We start from the raw sequence: 22,587 nt of genomic DNA, 5'->3' as shown, positions 1-22,587 counted from the left end.
TGGCGTATGCTCCAGTCACATCCAGAGCTGCAGCTACAATTTTGTTGCCTGACTTTGTGAGATAACATGTCCTTATTACCCCTCCCCCGCAGCGCCAGCAGACGACAGATGCTACAAGAACACGGACTGCGCCAGCTGCACCGCCAACACCAACGGCTGCCAGTGGTGCGACGACAAGAAGTGCATGTCCCTGAGCAGCAACTGCAGCATGGTGAGGACGCGGGGGCGCCAGGGAGGGAGTAATCGGGGCTCTCACTGGATCCCTCATCAAACCGCACATGGAGCCCCCCAAACCTGAAGCATTTGTCAGAATTAGCGGGGGTCTCTGAATTCTGCAGCTTGTAGCACAATCTGTCACTATTTTCAAGATCTCAGCTTGTTGTCAGTGAATGAATATGTCCTTGTTTACATACAGAGGCTGAAAACCTGAGCTTGTCTAAGACCCTGTTCACATCAGCATCTTGACAGAACCCCAGTTTTAGTCCGCAGATAATTCTCACAGCTGAGAATGTGTTACAGTGTATCGGTGTAGTGATAAACACACCAGCAGCACAAATCTCTCTCCTGTTACAATGTATCATTGTAGATGAAATGTATCAGTCTGGAGTGCAGGATGTTTAGATCACAGAGGGCTACAACTGTAACAAACCTTCAGCTGTGAGAAATATTATGTCAGGATGAATTTTTATTTTCCATTCAGTGGCAGAAAGCAGAGATTTTGCAAATGGTGAGGAATTGACTCACAAAGTGTATTGGAAAGTTGCAAGTATAATTTCTGGCTTTAGAATGTGTGGGGGACGGATAGATGCCCCCGTACGGGAACCTACGGGGGAAATGTGGATGGGGGATGTGAGGCTGACATGGGGTCAACATGAGAAAATATTAAGTGCATTATGGAGATAAGCGGCCACCACAGACCCCTGGCACCACTTATCTCTGATATGATCAGTGATCATTGGGTCCCAGTAAGCATTGGTCTCCAATCTGTGGTTCCCCAGCTGTTGCACCCAACTAGAACTCCTATCATGCCTGGACAGCTTGGAGTTGTAGTTAGCTCCAGATTGTGCCCTAGATGAGTATTGGTCGCTGTCAGTGCATGTACCCCGGGCAGTATATATACGCTGTATAATCCCCGGTGCGTTGTGTTTGGTGACTGATTGTCCGTTTTCCAGTCTGTGAAGAATTACGTGAAGTGTTATGTGAGGAACGAGCAGATCTGCAATAAACTCACCAGCTGCAAAAGCTGCTCCCTCAACGTGAACTGCCAGTGGGACCAGCGGCAGCAGGAGTGCCAGGCCCTGCCCGGTGAGTGCCCGCCGCCTGCCCGACCCTGCCTGATACCCCGGGCAGTACTGACTGCGTTCTCTTGTCACAGCTCATCTATGTGGAGAAGGATGGAGCCACGTGGGGGACGCCTGTCTGCTCATCAACTCCAGCCGGGACAGCCATGACAATGCCAGGGTGTACTGCCACAACCTGAGCGGCAGCCTCGCCTCCCTCACCACCCCCAAAGAGGTGGACTTCGTGCTGGACGAAATGCAAAAGTATACAGTACAGGTGAGAAAACCACGTAACGCCGCACAGTACAGCCGCACAGTCATCATGCTGCAGACGCACAATCATTACACTACAGCCGCACAGTCATCACACTACAGCTGCACAGTCATCACACTACAGCTGCACAATCGTCACACTACAGCCTCACAATCGTCACACTACAGCCGCACAGTCATCACACTACAGCCGCACAGTCATCACACTACAGCTGCACAGTCATCACACTACAGCCGCACAGTCATCACACTACAGCCGCACAGTCATCACACTACAGCCGCACAATCGTCACACTACAGCCTCACAATCGTCACACTACAGCCTCACAATCATTACACTACAGCCGCACAGTCATCACACTACAGCTGCACAGTCATCACACTACAGCTGCACAGTCATCACACTACAGCCTCACAATCATCACACTACAGCCGCACAGTCATCACACTACAGCTGCACAGTCATCACACTACAGCTGCACAATCATCACACTACAGCCTCACAGTCATCACACTACAGCCGCACAGTCATCACACTACAGCTGCACAGTCATCACACTACAGCTGCACAGTCATCACACTACAGCTGCACAATCGTCACACTACAGCCTCACAATCGTCACACTACAGCCGCACAGTCATCACACTACAGCCGCACAGTCATCACACTACAGCTGCACAGTCATCACACTACAGCCGCACAGTCATCACACTACAGCCGCACAGTCATCACACTACAGCCGCACAATCGTCACACTACAGCCTCACAATCGTCACACTACAGCCTCACAATCATTACACTACAGCCGCACAGTCATCACACTACAGCTGCACAGTCATCACACTACAGCTGCACAGTCATCACACTACAGCCTCACAATCATCACACTACAGCCGCACAGTCATCACACTACAGCTGCACAGTCATCACACTACAGCTGCACAATCATCACACTACAGCCTCACAGTCATCACACTACAGCCGCACAGTCATCACACTACAGCTGCACAGTCATCACACTACAGCCGCACAGTCATCACACTACAGCCGCACAGTCATTACACTACAGCCGCACAGTCATCACACTACAGCCGCACAGTCATCACACTACAGCCGCACAGTCATCACACTACAGCTGCACAGTCATCACACTACAGCCGCACAATCGTCATACTACAGCCGCACAGTCTTTACACTACAGCCGCACAGTCATTACACTACAGCCGCACAGTCATCACACTACAGCCGCACAGTCATCACACTACAGCCGCACAGTCATCACACTACAGCTGCACAGTCATCACACTACAGCCGCACAATCGTCATACTACAGCCGCACAGTCATTACACTACAGCCGCACAGTCATTACACTACAGCCGCACAGTCATTACACTACAGCCGCACAATCGTCATACTACAGCCGCAGTCATTACACTACAGCCGCACAGTCATTACACTACAGCCGCACAGTCATCACACTACAGCTGCACAGTCATCACACTACAGCCGCACAATCGTCATACTACAGCCGCACAGTCATTACACTACAGCCGCACAGTCATTACACTACAGCCGCACAGTCATTACACTACAGCCGCACAATCGTCATACTACAGCCGCAGTCATTACACTACAGCCGCACAGTCATTACACTACAGCCGCACAGTCATCACACTACAGCCGCACAGTCATCACACTACAGCCGCACAGTCATCACACTACAGCCGCACAATCATCACACTACAGCTGCAGTCATCACACTACAGCCGCACAATCATCACACTACAGCCGCACAGTCATTACACTATAGCCACACAATCATTTGACCACGCTCTAGCAGATGAGAGTTGTATTCTGGGTAAAATTGCACAACTACCAAATACACCTGCACGAAGGAAGCCAGGGGAATAGGCTGCTGTCAGTCTCTTTAGTTCCTCTCCAGACTCCTCTGTCCTCCTCCAGACTCCTCTGTTCCATCCAAACTTCTCTATCCCCCTCCAGAAATCTATGTTGTCTCCAGACTCCTCTGCCCCCATCCTACAGACTCCTTTATCCCTTCTGCAGACTCCTCTGTCACCTTCCAAACTCCCCTGTCCCCTCTAGGCTCCTGTACTACCTCCTCCAGACCCCTCTATTCTCTCCAGACACCTCTGTCCTCCCCAGACTCCTCTGTCCCCTCCTCCAGACTCCCCTGCCCCCTCCTCTAGACCCCTCTGTCCTCTCTAGACTCCTTTGCTGTCCTCTCCTCCAGACTCTTTTGTACCCTCCTCCAGACTCCCCTGTCCCCTTTTCCAGACTCCCCTGCCCCCTCCTCCAGACTCCCCTGCCCCCTCCTCCAGACTCCCCTGCCCCCTCCTCACCCCTCTGTCCTCTCCAGACCCCTCTGTCCTCTCCAGACCCCTCTGTCCTCTCCAGACCCCTCTGTCCTCTCCAGACCCCTCTGTCCTCACCAGACCCCTCTGTCCTCTCCAGACTCCCCTGTCCTCCCCAGACTCCTCTGTCCTCTTTAGACCCATCTATCTTCTCCAGACTCCTCTGTCCTCTCCAGACTCCTCTGTCCTCTCCAGACTCCTCTGTCCTCTCCAGACTCCTCTGTCCTCTCCAGACTCCTCTGTCCTCTCTAGACCCCTTTGTCCTCTCCAGACCCCTTTGTCCTCTCCAGACCCCTTTGTCCTCTCCAGACCCCTTTGTCCTCTCCAGACCCCTTTGTCCTCTCCAGACCCCTTTGTCCACTCCAGACCCCTCTGTCCTCCTCCAGACTCCTCTGTCCTCTCCTGTCCCCTCTGTCCTCCTCCAGACTCCCCTGTCCTCTCCAGACTCCTCTGTCCTCTCCAGACCCCTCTGTCCACCTCCAGACTCCTCTGTCCTCTCCTGTCCCCTCTGTCCTCCTCCAGACTCCCCTGTCCTCTCCAGACTCCCCTGTCCTCTCCAGACCCCTCTGTCCTCTCCAGACCCCTCTGTCCACCTCCAGACTCCTCTGTTCTCTCCAGACCCCTTTGTCCTCTTCAGACCCCTTTGTCCTCTTCAGACCCCTTTGTCCTCTTCAGACCCCTCTGTCCTCACCAGACCCCTCTGTCCTCACCAGACCCCTCTGTCCTCACCAGACCCCTCTGTCCTCCTCCAGACCACTCTGTCCTCTCCAGACCCCTCTGTCCTCTCCAGACCCCTCTGTCCTCTCCAGACCCCTCTGTCCTCTCCAGACCCCTCTGTCCTCTCCAGACCACTCTGTCCTCTCCAGACCACTCTGTCCTCTCCAGACTCCTCTGTCCTCTCCAGACCCCTCTGTCCTCTCCAGACCCCTCTGTCCTCTCCAGACCACTCTGTCCTCTCCAGACCACTCTGTCCTCTCCAGACCACTCTGTCCTCTCCAGACCCCTCTGTCCTCTCCAAACCCCTTTGTCCTCTCCTCTGTCCTCTCCAGACCCCTCTGTCCTCTCCAGACCCCTCTGTCCTCTCCAGACCCCTCTGTCCTCTCCAGACCCCTCTGTCCTCTCCAGACCCCTCTGTCCTCTCCAGACCCCTCTGTCCTCTCCAGACCCCTCTGTCCTCTCCAGACCCCTCTGTCCTCTCCAGACCCCTCTGTCCTCTTCAGACCCCTCTGTCCTCTCCAGACCCCTCTGTCTCCTCTAGAACCCCTCTGTCCTCCCCCAGACGACTCCTTCCTCTCCAGACTCCCCTGTCCTTTCCAGACCCCTCCGTCCTCCTCCAGACTCCTCTGTCCTCCTCCAGACTCCTCTGTCCTCCTCCAGACTCCTCTGTCCTCCCCCAGACTCCTCTGTCCTCCCCCAGACTCCTCTGTCCTCCCCCAGACTCCTCTGTCCTCCCCCAGACTCCTCTGTCCTCTCCAGACCCCTCTGTCCTCTCCAGACCCCTCTGTCCTCTCCAGACTCCCTCTGTCCTCTCCAGACCCCTCTGTCCTCTCCAGACCCCTCTGTCCACCTCCAGACCCCTCTGTCCACCTCCAGACTCCTCTGTTCTCTCCAGACCCCTCTGTCCTCTCCAGACCCCTCTGTCCTCTCCAGACCCCTCTGTCCTCTCTAGACCCCTCTGTCCTCTCCAGACCCCTCTGTCCTCTCCAGACCCCTCTGTCCTCTCCAGACCCCTCTGTCCTCTCCAGACCCCTCTGTCCTCTCCAGACCCCTCTGTCCTCTCCAGACCCCTCTGTCCTCCTCCAGACCCCTCTGTCCTCTCCAGACCCCTCTGTCCTCTCCAGACTCCTCTGTCCTCCTCCAGACTCCTCTGTCCTCCTCCAGACCCTTCTGTCCTCTCCAGACCCCTCTGTCTCCTCCAGACCCCTCTGTCCTCCCCCAGACGACTCCTTCCTCTCCAGACTCCCCTGTCCTTTCCAGACCCCTCCGTCCTCCTCCAGACCCCTCCGTCCTCCTCCAGACTCCTCTGTCCTCCCCCAGACTCCTCTGTCCTCCCCCAGACTCCTCTGTCCTCCCCCAGACTCCTCTGTCCTCCCCCAGACCCCTCTGTCCTCTCCAGACCCCTCTGTCCTCCCCCAGACCCCTCCGTCCTCCTCCAGACCCCTCCGTCCTCCTCCAGACTCCTCTGTCCTCCCCCAGACCCCTCTGTCCTCTCCAGACTCCTCTGTCCTCCCCCAGACACCTCTGTCCTCCTCCAGACTCCTCTGTCCTCCTCCAGACCCTTCTGTCCTCTCCAGACCCCTCTGTCCTCCTCCAGACCCCTCTGTCCTCCTCCAGACCCCTCTGTCCTCCCCCAGACTCCTCTGTCCTCCCCCAGACTCCTCTGTCCTCCCCCAGACTCCTCTGTCCTCCCTCAGACTCCTCTGTCCTCCCCCAGACTCCTCTGTCCTCCTCCAGACGTATTTGGGAGCCCCCATATTACGTATCTGATCCATCTGAAATCGGGGGTCTGCATGCCTTTCTTCTAAGGGGTATTGGCCTCTTAAATGCTGTAACTGTCCGTGATAGTCGCGCTGTGCTCTGGTAACACGTGATTCGCGCCCGTTCTCCCTCACTCGGTGACATATCGCGCAGAGCCTTCATATGATAATCTGAACACTTTTCATCACTCATTAATTTCTGGCACTTTTCGGTGGTCGTGCTGTGTGACTCGGACCCTTGTGGCGCTCCCCCCTCCTCTGCTAAAAAGCCTTTTTACCAACCACGGCACGGCTGTTTATATATGGAGAACTGGAGCCTGTAGATAAGGGGCGTCTCAGGGCGCCGCTGATCTCTGGTCACCAGGCTCTGAGTCTCATGAAGAAAAATTCATTGTTCCAGTAAGATCCTCACTGACCCCCACTAATAAGCCCCGGTGTCCCTATAAATGATTCATGGCGCTCGTCTGTCGTCCTCATCCGCTCGGATGACACTTTGGCTGCTGATAGAGCAGATGACGGTTTGCGGTTGGCAGGGCACGATCCGCAGAGAAAGTCGTTAACGAACAATTTACAACCGCAGCAAATGGACGTTATTATCCGCAGCCTCACACTGTGAACGAGACTAGTTGACGGAAACCGCCGTGGCGGCAGCGGCTGACCATGCGCCTGGATGTTGGCAGGCAGCCCTGAGAGCAGAGGAAGCAGATGCCGCGTCTTCACGGTCACTTTCTGGGTCCTACCCACAATGCCCTGCTGCTCCATGGTGGCAGAGAGGGATGCGTGCGTATGAGGAGTCTGGGAAAGCTGGGTGACTATTCATGTGCCAGAGATGGCTGCCATATTGGTTTTCCATTTGTCACTCAGGAATATGGGAAAGCTGGGTGTCAATAGATAAGACCACCTTGACAGGAAATATTACCCAGCTTTCCCAGTCTGACTTGTTATGTAATGTCATATCCCACTTGCCCGTAGCAATGTATGAAAAGGAGTTTGTCATTCAGGAGTCCGGGAAAGCTGAGTCACAGTCGGTGTGTCTGCCGTCACAGCTCCAAAGGTGGACATCACCCAACTTTTCCTGCTTCCAAGTCCCTAGGCCCCATATCAGTTCATTTCTAGAATACCGTCATTCCGGCCTCTGGGAAAGCTGGGTGACAACATATGAAGCTGCCATTAAAGCTTCGGTAGTGAATGTCACCCAGCTTTCCAAGATGCCAAGTCTGCGTATGATATATCCCATGATGCCATATCAATGCATAACTGGCATTTTATCATTCAGGACTCTGGGAAAGCTGGGTGAGAGCATATAAGGTCACAGCTCCGAAAGTCATTGTCACCCAACTTTCCCAGAGGACAGTTCTTCTTGTACAGTGACAGATCTCCATATTAATGCATGACTAGGCTTGTGTCATTCAGGTCTCTGGGAAAGCTGGGTCAGTCATTGCCCACAAATGATGAAAGTAATGACATGCATTGATGCAAGAGAAACCGAAAAATAGTCCGACATTTCCCGGACACCCGCTCCTGCCTTATAGATGGCACAACTCAGACGGGGCCCCGCACTACCGCACATTTAAGGGCCAATTACTGAATGGAGTCGTGTCCTATTCAGTTGTGCTGATGCTCTCCTCTGCAGGGTTTTCAGGTGACGCTGTCCCTTTAAGAAGCAGATCATCTCTCCCATCGCTTTATGGCTTTGATTTCTGTGAAGCGTTCTGTCTCATTTTGCGTGGCGTTCGGAGTCCTCGCATTTCACGACTTCACTAGAAAAAAACAGAATTTAAGTTTATTAAGAATTTAGAAATGAAATTATCACATAAATAATACACTGAGCCTAATGAGGAGCCGCACGGCGGGGAACTGATACAGCGACGCTCGCCAAGAGGGATGTCAGACCGCGTGTCGGAATCACGGAACGCCAGAATATTCTCCGGATAAAATGATTCTCAGCAGGAAGTGAGATATTCATGAAGAGCAGCTGATTATCTGCAACATGAACTGCAGAGATGTATAGAGCTGTATGATATGTACTGCGAGCAATTATATCTGTGTTCTATCCGTCCCTGCAGAGCGGTGATGTCACCTCCTGTATAATATAACTGATATCTGCAGAGCAGTGATGTCACCTCCTGTATAATATCACTTATATCTGGAGAGCGGTGATGTCACCTCCTGTATAATATATAACTAATATCTGGAGAGCGGTGATGTCACCTCCTGTATAATATATAACCGATATCTGCAGAGCAGTGATGTCACCTCCTGTATAATATATAACTAATATCTGGAGAGCGGTGATGTCACCTCCTGTATAATATATAACCGATATCTGCAGAGCAGTGATGTCACCTCCTGTATAATATAACTAATATCTGCAGAGCGGTGATGTCACCTCCTGTATAATATATAACTAATATCTGGAGAGCGGTGATGTCACCTCCTGTATAATATAACTGATATCTGGAGAGCAGTGATGTCACCTCCTGTATAATATAACTGATATCTGCAGAGCGGTGATGTCACCTCCTGTATAATATAACTGATATCTGCAGAGCAGTGATGTCACCTCCTGTATAATATATAACCGATATCTGCAGAGCAGTGATGTCACCTCCTGTATAATATAACTAATATCTGCAGAGCGGTGATGTCACCTCCTGTATAATATATAACCGATATCTGCAGAGCAGTGATGTCACCTCCTGTATAATATAACTGATATCTGGAGAGCGGTGACGTCACCTCCTGTATAATATATAACCGATATCTGCAGAGCAGTGATGTCACCTCCTGTATAATATAACTGATATCTGGAGAGCGGTGATGTCACCTCCTGTATAATATAACTGATATCTGGAGAGCGGTGATGTCACCTCCTGTATAATATAACTAATATCTGGAGAGCAGTGATGTCACCTCCTGTATAATATAACTGATATCTGCAGAGCGGTGATGTCACCTCCTGTATAATATAACTAATATCTGGAGAGCAGTGATATCACCTCCTGTATAATATAACTAATATCTGGAGAGCAGTGATGTCACCTCCTGTATAATATAACTGATATCTGGAGAGCAGTGATGTCACCTCCTGTATAATATAACTGATATCTGGAGAGCGGTGATGTCACCTCCTGTATAATATATAACTAATATCTGGAGAGCAGTGATGTCCCCTCCTGTACAATATAACTGATATCTGCAGAGCAGTGATGTCACCTCCTGTATAATATATAACTAATATCTGGAGAGCAGTGATGTCACCTCCTGTATAATATAACTAATATCTGGAGAGCAGTGATGTCACCTCCTGTATAATATAACTGATATCTGCAGAGCAGTGATGTCACCTCCTGTATAATATAACCGATATCTGCAGAGCAGTGATATCACCTCCTGTATAATATAACTGATATCTGGAGAGCAGTGATGTCACCTCCTGTATAATATAACTGATATCTGGAGAGCAGTGATGTCACCTCCTGTATAATATAACTGATATCTGGAGAGCAGTGATGTCACCTCCTGTATAATATAACTAATATCTGGAGAGCAGTGATGTCACCTCCTGTATAATATAACTGATATCTGGAGAGCGGTGATATCACCTCCTGTATAATATAACTGATATCTGGGGAGAGGTGATGTCACCTCCTGTATAATATAACTGATATCTGCAGAGCGGTGATGTCACCTCCTGTATAATATAACTGATATCTGCAGAGCAGTGATGTCACCTCCTGTATAATATATAACCGATATCTGCAGAGCGGTGATGTCACCTCCTGTATAATATACCTAATATCTGGAGAGCAGTGATATCACCTCCTGTATAATATAACTGATATCTGCAGAGCAGTGATGTCACCTCCTGTATAATATATAACCGATATCTGCAGAGCGGTGATGTCACCTCCTGTATAATATAACTGATATCTGCAGAGCAGTGATGTCACCTCCTGTATAATAAAACTGATATCTGGAGAGCAGTGATGTCACCTCCTGTATAATATAACTAATATCTGGAGAGCAGTGATGTCACCTCCTGTATAATATAACTGATATCTGGAGAGCAGTGATGTCACCTTCTGTATAATATCACTTATATCTGCAGAGCAGTGATATCACCTCCTGTATAATATAACTGATATCTGGAGAGCGGAGATGTCACCTCCTGTATAATATAACTGATATCTGGAGAGCGGTGATGTCACCTCCTGTATAATATAACTGATATCTGGAGAGCAGTGATGTCACCTCCTGTATAATATAACCGATATCTGGAGAGCAGTGATGTCACCTCCTGTATAATATAACTGATATCTGGAGTGGAGAGCGGTGATGTCACCTCCTGTATAATATAACTAATATCTGGAGAGCAGTGATGTCACCTCCTGTATAATATAACTGATATCTGGAGAGCAGTGATGTCACCTCCTGTATAATATAACTGATATCTGGAGGGTGGTAATGTCACCTCCTGTATAATATAACTAATATCTGCAGAGCGGTGATGTCACCTCCTGTATAATATAACCGATATCTGGAGAGCAGTGATGTCACCTCCTGTATAATATAACTAATATCTGCAGAGCAGTGATGTCACCTCCTGTATAATATAACTGATATCTGCAGAGCGGTGATGTCACCTCCTGTATAATATAACCGATATCTGGAGAGCAGTGATGTCACCTCCTGTATAATATAACCGATATCTGGAGAGCGGTGATGTCACCTCCTGTATAACTAATAGGGCAGTGATGTCACCTCCTGTATAACTAATATCTTTAGGGCAGTGATGTCACCTCCTGTATAATATAACCGATATCTGGAGAGCGGTGATGTCACTTCCTGTATAATATAACTGATATCTGGAGAGCAGTGATGTCACCTCCTGTATAATATAACTGATATCTGGAGAGCAGTGATGTCACCTCCTGTATAATATAACTGATATCTGGAGAGCAGTGATGTCACCCCCTGTATAATATAACCGATATCTGGAGAGCGGTGATGTCACCCCCTGTATAATATAACCGATATCTGGAGAGCAGTGATGTCACCTCCTGTATAATATAACTGATATCTGGAGAGCAGTGATGTCACCTCCTGTATAATATAACTGATATCTGGAGAGCAGTGATGTCACCTCCTGTATAATATAACTGATATCTGGAGAGCAGTGATGTCACCTCCTGTATAATATAACTGATATCTGGAGAGCGGTGATGTCACCTCCTGTATAATATAACTGATATCTGGAGAGCAGTGATGTCACCTCCTGTATAACTAATAGGGCAGTGATGTCACCTCCTGTATAACTAATATCTTTAGGGCAGTGATGTCACTGCTGTGTAATATCACTTATACCTTGTGTCTCCTTTCTTCTCGATTACAGAAGCTTTCCCCGTGGGTCGGGTTGCGGAAGATCAATGTCTCGTACTGGGGCTGGGAGGACATGTGCCCATTCACTAACACCACCCTCCAGTGGCTCCCGGGTGAGCCCAGTGACTCGGGGTTCTGTGCCTACCTGGAGAGGGCAGAGGTGGCAGGACTGAAGGTGAATCCCTGCACTGCCATGACAGACGGCCTGGTGTGCGAGAAGCCAGTAGGTAGGTGATATACACCCATAGTGGAGAGTCTATATTATACTATACCACCATCTCTATAAGCAGCCACATGTGTACACAGCCCACAGGTGATAGGTGTGACCATGGAGAGCGCAGCCGAAGGACCTGAGGCCCGGAAACGGACCGGCCACAGCGACCCAATACATACATGGCTCCGTGTAGCCCAGGAGGTCGGCCTGTGTGTTCACCAGCGGAATATAAAGAAGTGAACCCGTCACCAGCCAATACGGATATAAAGTGAGGCATTGTGGGTAGCTGGCTGACAACAGGATGGAGCGGAGATATTTGTGACCAGTGCAGCACAGGAGAAATCCTGGGAGGAGGGGGGGGGGAGGGGGGGGTGACGGTGCAGAATAGTGCAGAGCCTTGTAGACTGGTAGCAGAATCGGGTCCATTCTACAGCAGCCAGCAGAGTGAGTGCAGCTCTGGAGTATAATACAGGGTGTAACTCAGGATCAGTACAGGATAAGTAATGTATGTACACAGTGACTGCACCAGCAGAATAGTGAGTGCAGCTCTGGAGTATAATACATGATGTAACTCAGGATCAGTACAGGATAAGTAATGTATGTACACAGTGACTGCACCAGCAGAATAGTGAGTGCAGCTCTGGAGTATAATACAGGATGTAACTCAGGATCAGTACAGGATAAGTAATGTATGTACACAGTGACTGCACCAGCAGAATAGTGAGTGCAGCTCTGGAGTATAATACAGGATGTAACTCAGGATCAGTACAGGATAAGTAATGTATGTACACAGTGACTGCACCAGCAGAATAGTGAGTGCAGCTCTGGGGTATAATACAGGATGTAACTCAGGATCAGTACAGGATAAGTAATGTATGTACACAGTGACTGCACCAGCAGAATAGTGAGTGCAGCTCTGGGGTATAATACAGGATGTAACTCAGGATCAGTACAGGATAAGTAATGTATGTACACAGTGACTGCACCAGCAGAATAGTGAGTGCAGCTCTGGAGTATAATACAGGATGTAACTCGGGATCAGTACAGGATAAGTAATGTATGTACACAGTGACTCCACCAGCAGAATAGTGAGTGCAGCTCTGGAGTATAATACAGGATGTAACTCAGGATCAGTACAGGATAAGTAATGTATGTACACAGTGACTGCAGCAGAATAGTGAGTGCAGCTCTGGAGTATAATACAGGATGTAACTCAGGATCAGTACAGGATAAGTAATGCATGTACACAGTGACTGCACCAGCAGAATAGTGAGTGCAGCTCTGGAGTATAATACAGGATGTAACTCAGGATCAGTACAGGATAAGTAATGTATGTACACAGTGACTGCACCAGCAGAATAGTGAGTGCAGCTCTGGAGTATAATACAGGATGTAACTCAGGATCAGTACAGGATAAGTAATGTATGTATACAGTGACTGCACCAGCAGAATAGTGAGTGCAGCTCCGGTGTATAATACAGGATGTAACTCAGAATCAGTACAGGATAAGTAATGTATGTACACAGTGACACCAGCAGAATAGTGAGTGCAGCTCTGGAGTATAATACAGGATGTAACTCAGGATCAGTACAGGATAAGTAATGTATGTACACAGTGACTACACCAGCAGAATAGTGAGTGCAGCTCTGGAGTATAATACAGGATGTAACTCAGGATCAGTACAGGATAAGTAATGTATGTACACAGTGACTGCACCAGCAGAATAGTGAGTGCAGCTCTGGAGTATAATACAGGATGTAACTCGGGATCAGTACAGGATAAGTAATGTATGTACACAGTGACTACACCAGCAGAATAGTGAGTGCAGCTCTGGAGTATAATACAGGATGTAACTCGGGATCTGTACAGGATAAGTAATGTATGTACACAGTGACTGCAGCAGAATAGTGAGTGCAGCTCTGGAGTATAATACAGGATGTAACTCAGGATCAGTACAGGATAAGTAATGCATGTACACAGTGACTGCACCAGCAGAATAGTGAGTGCAGCTCTGGAGTATAATACAGGATGTAACTCAGGATCAGTACAGGATAAGTAATGTATGTACACAGTGACTGCACCAGCAGAATAGTGAGTGCAGCTCTGGAGTATAATACAGGATGTAACTCAGGATCAGTACAGGATAAGTAATGTATGTACACAGTGACTGCACCAGCAGAATAGTGAGTGCAGCTCTGGAGGATAATACAGGATGTAACTCAGGATCAGTCCAGGATAAGTAATGTATGTACACAGTGACTCCACCAGCAGAATAGTGAGTGCAGCTCCGGAGTATAATACAGGATGTAACTCAGGATCAGTACAGGATAAGTAATGTATGTACACAGTGACTGCACCAGCAGAATAGTGAGTGCAGCTCTGGAGTATAATACAGGATGTAACTCAGGATCAGTACAGGATAAGTAATGTATGTACACAGTGACTGCACCAGCAGAATAGTGAGTGCAGCTCTGGAGGATAATACAGGATGTAACTCAGGATCAGTACAGGATAAGTAATGTATGTACACAGTGACTGCACCAGCAGAATAGTGAGTGCAGCTCTGGAGGATAATACAGGATGTAACTCAGGATCAGTCCAGGATAAGTAATGTATGTACACAGCGACTGCACCAGCAGAATAGTGAGTGCAGCTCTGGAGATCTTGTAGATGGTAAGGTAGTGAAACACTCGGCCTGTTATAAGGGTGTAGAATGGTAGAATTCTCATTTAAGCTCTGTTCCGGTTATTTGGGGTTTTGCCCTCCATCTTGTGATCGCCGTTCACCCCTCCCCCATTGTGTTGGGCTCTGGAGAGCTGTGCTGGATGTTGTTAGCAGTGTCTTTGGCGCGGTGTGTATAATGAGTCTTGCTGCGAGCGGTTGTGCATTATATCTCTTGCTTCTTCAGCTTTGCTATAAATTGCCTTTTGGTCCATTTTCCGTGTTCCGCCTCCTCCGGGGTCACTCACCTTTTGTGATGTGCTGCGTCCCTCAGGGCTTTATTAAATCTGCTACAAGTCCGTTACACGCTCGGATCTCGGAGACGATTTTTAGCGGCTTCTGGAAGAAAAGAAAAGCACTCTGCTATTTTAGACGCCGCGCCGTTTGTGATCACAGCGGTGGAGGCGAGCGACCCGGACCAGTCCTCAGAACTCAGGCTGCAGATGGGAATATGACCCCGGTCCACGCAGGAACCGTCGCTGCAAAGCCTTGAAATACGGATTTAGTCTGTGGGAAACGCGGGCGCAGAGGGCACGGAGGAACAGACACCCCTCAGATACAAAGGTCTCACTGTCATCACAAAACATCAGAGGAAATATAGGAGATCATGACTGCTGGGACTCTCATCATCCTCTCCTGAACCTCTTACTATTCTCTCATCATCCTCTCATCATTCCCTCTATATCTTCTCATCATCCTCCATCCTCTCCTCGCCCTCTCCTAATTTTCTCCTCATTCTCTCCTCTTCCTCTCATCTCCTCATCATCCGCTCCTCGTCCTCCCATCATCCTCTCCTCTTCCTCTTATCGTCTCCTCATCATCCGCTCCTCATCCTCCCATCATCCTCTTCTCTTCCTCTCATCTTCTCCTCCATCATCCTCTTCTCTTCCTCTCATCATTTCCTCTATATCTTCTCATCATCCTTCCTCCTCTCCTCGTTTTCTCACTCTCTCCTCACCCTCTCCTAATTTTCTCCTCATTCTCTCCTCTTCTTCCCATCATCCTCCTCTCCTCTTCCTCTTATCGTCTCCTCATCATCCGCTCCTCGTCCTCCCATCATCCTCTCCTCTTCCTCTTATCGTCTCCTCATCATCCGCTCCTCATCCTCCCATCATCCTCTTCTCTTCCTATCATCTTCTCCTCATCATCCTCTCCTCTTCCTCTTATCATCTCTTCATCATCCTCTCCTCTTCCTCTTATCATCTCTTCATCATCCTCTCCTCTTCCTATCATCTTCTCCTCATCATCCTCTCCTCTTCCTCTTATTGTCTCCTCATCATCCTCTCCTCTTCCTCTTATTGTCTCCTCATCATCCTCTCCTCTTCCTATCATCATCTCCTCATCATCATCCGCTCCTCGTCCTCCCATCATCCTCTTCTCTTCCTCTCATCATCCGCTCCTCGTCCTCCCATCATCCTCTTCTCTTTCTCTCATCATCCCCTCTATATCTTCTCATCATCCTTCCTCCTCTCCTCGTTTTCTCACTCTCTCCTAGTTTTCTCCTCATTCTCTCCTCTTCCTCTTATTGTCTCCTCATCATCCTCTCCTCTTCCTCTTATTGTCTCCTCATCATCCTCTCCTCTTCCTCTTATTGTCTCCTCATCATCCTCTCCTCTTCCTCTTATCTTCTCCTCATCATCCTCTCCTCTTCCTATCATCTTCTCCTCATCATCCTCTCCTCTTCCTACCATCATCCTCTCCTCTTCCTATCATCGTCTCCTCCTCATCCTCTCCTCTTCCTCTTATCGTCTCCTCATCATCCTCTCCTCTTCCTTCCATCATCCGCTCCTCATCTCCTCATCATCATCCTCTCCTCTTCCTATCATCTTCTCCTCATCATCCTCTCCTCTTCCTATCATCTTCTCCTCATCATCCTCTCCTCTTCCTACCATCATCCTCTCCTCTTCCTATCATCGTCTCCTCCTCATCCTCTCCTCTTCCTCTTATCGTCTCCTCATCATCCTCTCCTCTTCCTTCCATCATCCGCTCCTCATCTCCTCATCATCATCCTCTCCTCTTCCTATCATCTTCTCCTCATCATCCTCTCCTCTTCCTCTTATCGTCTCCTCATCACATCCTAATAAATTGCCATTTTACACAATATAATTTATATTTTTCCAGGGAAATTCCTTTAGTCCGGCGTCCAGCGCTTGGTAGATGACCCGATAATCTGGCGCTGGGCATTAGAGAACCTATATGACCTCACAGCGGACATAGAATAGAGGGGGCCAGGTGTGGACACCCAGGGCTGGGGGGCTCGGCGTTTGTTATCCCCCCGTCCAAGGCCTTTGGCCCCCATGCTTGGTTTCACTGTAGAGCCCTGCACAGGTCCCAGCAGCCTGTGACAAAGGTAATGGGGCCCCTCTCTCCAAGGGCCCCATAGGTCTGCAGCTACTTGTCATGGGGAGTCTATAGGCCCCTGTAGTCGTAGGTAAGTGTGGTATATCGGCTACTTACCGTTTCTGGCCCTGGACATGGCGGAGGATGCGGAGGATTGTAGCAGTGATCACTCAGCGCCGCTCTCACCGAGCCATTAGCTAATGAAAGGAGCGTCTGAAGGTCGCCCCCTCCCCCGCCGCGCGGTGATATAATAATGCCGCTCTAATGTGTAGGTATATAAGTGAATTATCCGGCGGGCGTGCTGCCACACGCTCCGGCAGAATTGTGGGGGAGGGGGCTCGGTTCAGCTTCGGGGGTGACACCCTCCTGTGCCGGACCCTCTGACCTCTGCACTAGGGGGATACAATGGATACATCGCAGATACAATGTTGCACTTTTTTTGGAAGGTCACCAGTGATTCTACAGCTGAGAACTTAAAGGGCCGGCGTCCAGTCCCCTGCAAACAATATAACGTTCTTCTAACACACTTTGTTTTACTTCTTCACCAGTTTCACTATTTCTGCTTGCTGACAGTGAATGGAAATTTCCAAGTTTGGAAACTCATTCTGACCTAGACATGCTGACACAGCTGAGGTTTTGTTACATTGTATACTGTCTAGGCCATGTTCTCCAGAGTGATTGTACCTTTATTTCAGAGGGGCCCGCACTATCCAGTCCTGTATATATTGTGTACGGAGGGGCCCCCACTATCCAGTCCTGTATATATTGTGTACGGAGGGGCCCCCACTATCCAGTCCTGTATATAATGTGTACGGAGGGGCCCCACTATCCAGTCCTGTATATAATGTGTACGGAGGGGCCCGCACTATCCAGTCCTGTATATAATGTGTACGGAGGGGCCCCACTATCCAGTCCTGTATATATTGTGTACAGAGGGGCCCCCACTATCCAGTCCTGTATATAATGTGTACGGAGGGGCCCCCACTATCCAGACCTGTATATAATGTGTACGGAGGGGCCCCCACTATCCAGTCCTGTATATAATGTGTACGGAGGGGCCCCGCACTATCCAGTCCTGTATATATTGTGTACGGAGGGGCCCCACTATCCAGTCCTGTATATAATGTGTATGGAGGGGCCTGCACTATCCAGTCCTGTATATAATGTGTACGGAGGGGCCCGCACTATCCAGTCCTGTATATAATGTGTACGGAGGGGCCCCCACTATCCAGTCCTGTATATAATGTGTACGGAGGGGCCCGCACTATCCAGTCCTGTATATATTGTGTACGGAGGGGCCCCCACTATCCAGTCCTGTATATAATGTGTATGGAGGGGCCCCCACTATCCAGTCCTGTATATAATGTGTACGGAGGGGCCCCCACTATCCAGTCCTGTATATATTGTGTACGGAGGGGCCCCGCACTATCCAGTCCTGTATATAATGTGTACGGAGGGGCCCCCACTATCCAGTCCTGTATATAATGTGTATGGAGGGGCCCCCACTATCCAGTCCTGTATATAATGTGTACGGAGGGGCCCCACTATCCAGTCCTGTATATATTGTGTACAGAGGGGCCCCCACTATCCAGTCCTGTATATATTGTGTACGGAGGGGCCCCACTATCCAGTCCTGTATATATTGTGTACGGAGGGGCCCCCACTATCCAGTCCTGTATATATTGTGTACGGAGGGGCCCGCACTATCCAGTCCTGTATATAATGTGTACGGAGGGGCCCCCACTATCCAGTCCTGTATATAATGTGTACGGAGGGGCCCCCACTATCCAGTCCTGTATATAATGTGTACGGAGGGGCCCCACTATCCGGTCCTGTATATAATGTGTACGGAGGGGCCCCGCACTATCCAGTCCTGTATATATTGTGTACGGAGGGGCCCCACTATCCAGTCCTGTATATAATGTGTACGGAGGGGCCCCCACTATCCAGTCCTGTATATATTGTGTACGGAGGGGCCCCCACTATCCAGTCCTGTATATATTGTGTACGGAGGGGCCCCGCACTCTCTGACCCCCTCCTCTGTTATCTTTGCAGTCAGTCCCAACCAGAACGCGCGGCCGTGTAAGGTGCCCTGCTCCCTGCGCACCTCCTGCTCCAACTGCACCAGTAACGGCATGGAGTGCATGTGGTGCAGCAACGCCAAGCGCTGCGTGGACTCCAACGCCTACATCATCTCCTTCCCGTACGGACAGTGCCTGGAGTGGCAGACCAACACCTGCTCCCGTGAGTGTCCGTCTGTCTATGTGTGTATTTTATAACTGTCCGTCTGTCCGTCTCTCTCATAGAACTTTCCATGACCATACCCCTGTCCTCATGTAGCAGTGCAGATACTGACCTGAGTATTCCACTACAAGTCCCAGCATGCTGAGCAGCTGCACCTCCTGTCATAAGCATATCCTTCTCCTCCTGCCGCCATATTGGTGAATGTCAGGGACCAGATGGCCTGCAGGTTCCCACAAAGTAGATCACGCAGGCTGAGTGTGAACAGGAAGCCGGCAGATTTTGGAATGCAGCTCTGGATGTGACTCGAGACAGTGTTATGTCTCTTTTGTGGATGTGACTGGAGTCTAAGACAGAGTGAAACCTCATTACTGTGAATACAGCTTTAGGTGTGATTGGAGTATAGTACAGAATAAAACAGTATAACTGTGCATACAGCTCGGATGTAACTGGAGTATAAGACAGAATGAGGTATGATCATGAAGACAGCTCTGGATGTGACTGGAGTATGAGACAGGATGATATATGATCATGAACACAGCTATAGATGTGACTGGAGTGTAAGACAGAATGAGGTATGATCATGAAGACGGCTCTGGATGTGACTGGAGTGTAAGACAGAATGAGATATGATCATGAAGACGGCTCTGGATGTGACTGGAGTATAAGACAGAATGATATATGATCATGAACATAGCCCCGGATGTGACTGGAGTATAAGACAGAATGAGGTATGATCATGAACACAGCTCTGGATGTGACTGGAGTGTAAGACAGAATGAGATATGATCATGAACACAGCTCTGGATGTGACTGGAGTGTAAGACAGAATGAGGTATGATCATGAACACAGCTCTGGATGTGACTGGAGTGTAAGACAGAATGAGGTATGATCATGAACACAGCTCTGGATGTGACTGGAGTATAAGACAGAATGAGATATGATCATGAACACAGCTCTGGATGTGACTGGAGTATAAGACAGAATGAGGTATGATCATGAACACAGCTCTGGATGTGACTGGAGTATAAGACAGAATGAGGTATGATCATGAACACAGCTCTGGATGTGACTGGAGTATAAGACAGAATGAGGTATGATCATGAACACAGCTCTGGATGTGACTGGAGTATATAACAAAATGAAACATTAAAGTGGTAAATACAGTTTCTGATGTGACTGGAGTATGAGACAGAATGAAACATAACTGTGTATACAGCTCTACATGTGACTGGAGTACATGAAACATGAATGCTGTGAATGCAGCTCTGGATATGTTTACAGTTTATGACAGGATGAGGCATTAGAGTTGAGAATGCAGCTCTGGATGTGACTGGAGTATAAGACAGGGGGTATCTCAGGACTTGTGCACCACTTGTAAATGACGCAGCGGTCCCTGACCCTGGCATCACGCTGAAGGACTGAGACGGTCTGTAAGTCGTGAGCGCCAGCCCCTACATTTCCCGCTACTGGACGCATCCGCCACCAGCCCCATCGCGCTCACGGCTGAAGTGATTGGAGACAGATGGGAAATTGATATAAAAGAGGCTGCAAACAAATGGGAACAAACTGTCTGCTGGCAAGAGCGGGGCCGACATTTGGTGGCAGGAAATAAATGAAATTAGAAGCAAATGAAAAAGACGTATAATCTGCTTTATGTAAAACGGTGCAGGTAGAGGACGGCGGTGGGGGAGGGGGCGATGCTGCTGAAGACCTGCGGACAGGTGCACAGGGGAGCACGCAGCAGGGGCTTATCGATAACCCTGCACCTCGACTTATCCCGGAGCCGCTAGGCCTTGCGCAGGTTAACAGCCAGTTCCTTCCATTGTGGCGTATAGTCACACAATGTAAGACCGCCATAATGCTGACACATGGCGATTAATTCACTTTTCATTCTGTACCGTCTTATAAAAAATGGATATTTTTATTAAATAATCCTAATAGCATTTGCTGTCTGCCCAATCATCTTTGCATACATGCTGCGTATTCCAAGATTATTTTTCCATTGTCCGGATATGAATCAATTTCCATAAGTTTAAGGACAGAGAAACAAAAAAAAAAAGAGCGAGAGCGCGGCGGAGAGTAATGGGATTACGCTGCACTCCGCTCTCCTCACTGGAGAATGCAGTATTACATGCAGCATTGAGATTTACTGGCTTTTATGGACAGTAATTATGTGCATTGTAAAATTAAAAGCGTTCAGCGCGGCAGACCCTGGTGCTGTGGCCCCAGCCATTGTCACATCCCAGCAAGGAGGGGAGAGCACCGCACCGATTCCGAAATAATAACCGTAATATTGGATCTATAAACCACCTAATGTTTCTGGAGCAGGTTGTGTCGTATACAGGAGAAAAGCACAAGCTGTTCACACACCGCCACGAGGTCGACGTGACCTTCCCAAGGGTTTTCAAGTTAGAACTGGGATGTTCTCCAGAGAGGGGGCCCAGCTACACAACTACTGCAAATATATGAATACTAATATAATTACTATAATACTGCCTCCGATGTACAAGAATATAACTGCTATAATACTGCCTCCTATGTACAAGAATATAACTACTATAATACTGCTCCTATGTACAAGAATATAACTACTATAATACTGCTCCTATGTACAAGAATCTAACTGCTATAATACTGCTCCTATGTACAAGAATATAACTACTATAATACTGCCTCCTATGTACAAGAATATAACTACTATAATACCGCTCCTATGTACAAGAATATAACTACTATAATACTGCTCCTATGTGCAAGAATCTAACTGCTATAATACTGCCTCCTATGTACAAGAATATAACTACTATAATACTGCTCCTATGTACAAGAATATAACTACTATAATACTGCTCCTATGTACAGGAATATAACTACTATAATACTGCTCCTATGTACAAGAATATAACTACTATAATACTGCTCCTATGTACAAGAATATAACTACTATAATACTGCTCCTATGTATAAGAATATAACTACTATAATACCGCCTCCGATGTACAGGAATATAACTACTATAATACTGCCTCCTATGTACAAGAATATAACTACTATATTACTGCCTCCTATGTACAAGAATATAACTACTATAATACTGCTCCTATGTACAGGAATATAACTACTATAATACTGCTCCTATGTACAAGAATATAACTACTATAATACTGCTCCTATGTACAAGAATATAACTACTATAATACTGCTCCTATGTACAAGAATATAACTACTATAATACTGCCTCCTATGTACAAGAATATAACTACTATAATACTGCTCCTATG

The 22,587-nt window shown here is 48.5% G+C and overlaps 1 protein-coding gene across 1 annotated transcript in view; it reads left to right on the top strand.

Annotated features, from left to right (window-relative positions):
- The window catches only part of ATRNL1 (attractin like 1), a 453,110-nt gene that overhangs the window by 118,158 nt on the left and 312,365 nt on the right, over positions 1–22,587 (top strand). The window contains exons 13-17 of the mRNA XM_040438845.1: positions 93–211; positions 1,173–1,305; positions 1,376–1,557; positions 11,800–12,013; positions 19,117–19,305. Coding sequence (XP_040294779.1) covers positions 93–211; positions 1,173–1,305; positions 1,376–1,557; positions 11,800–12,013; positions 19,117–19,305 — 837 coding nt within the window. The remainder of the gene's footprint in view (positions 1–92; positions 212–1,172; positions 1,306–1,375; positions 1,558–11,799; positions 12,014–19,116; positions 19,306–22,587) is intronic.

Source organism: Bufo bufo, chromosome 6, assembly GCF_905171765.1.
Source record: "Bufo bufo chromosome 6, aBufBuf1.1, whole genome shotgun sequence".
Classification (NCBI taxonomy): Eukaryota; Metazoa; Chordata; class Amphibia; order Anura; family Bufonidae; genus Bufo; species Bufo bufo.
The sequence above is the reverse complement of the archived record's forward strand: the minus strand, read 5'-3'. Positions and strand labels throughout refer to the sequence as shown.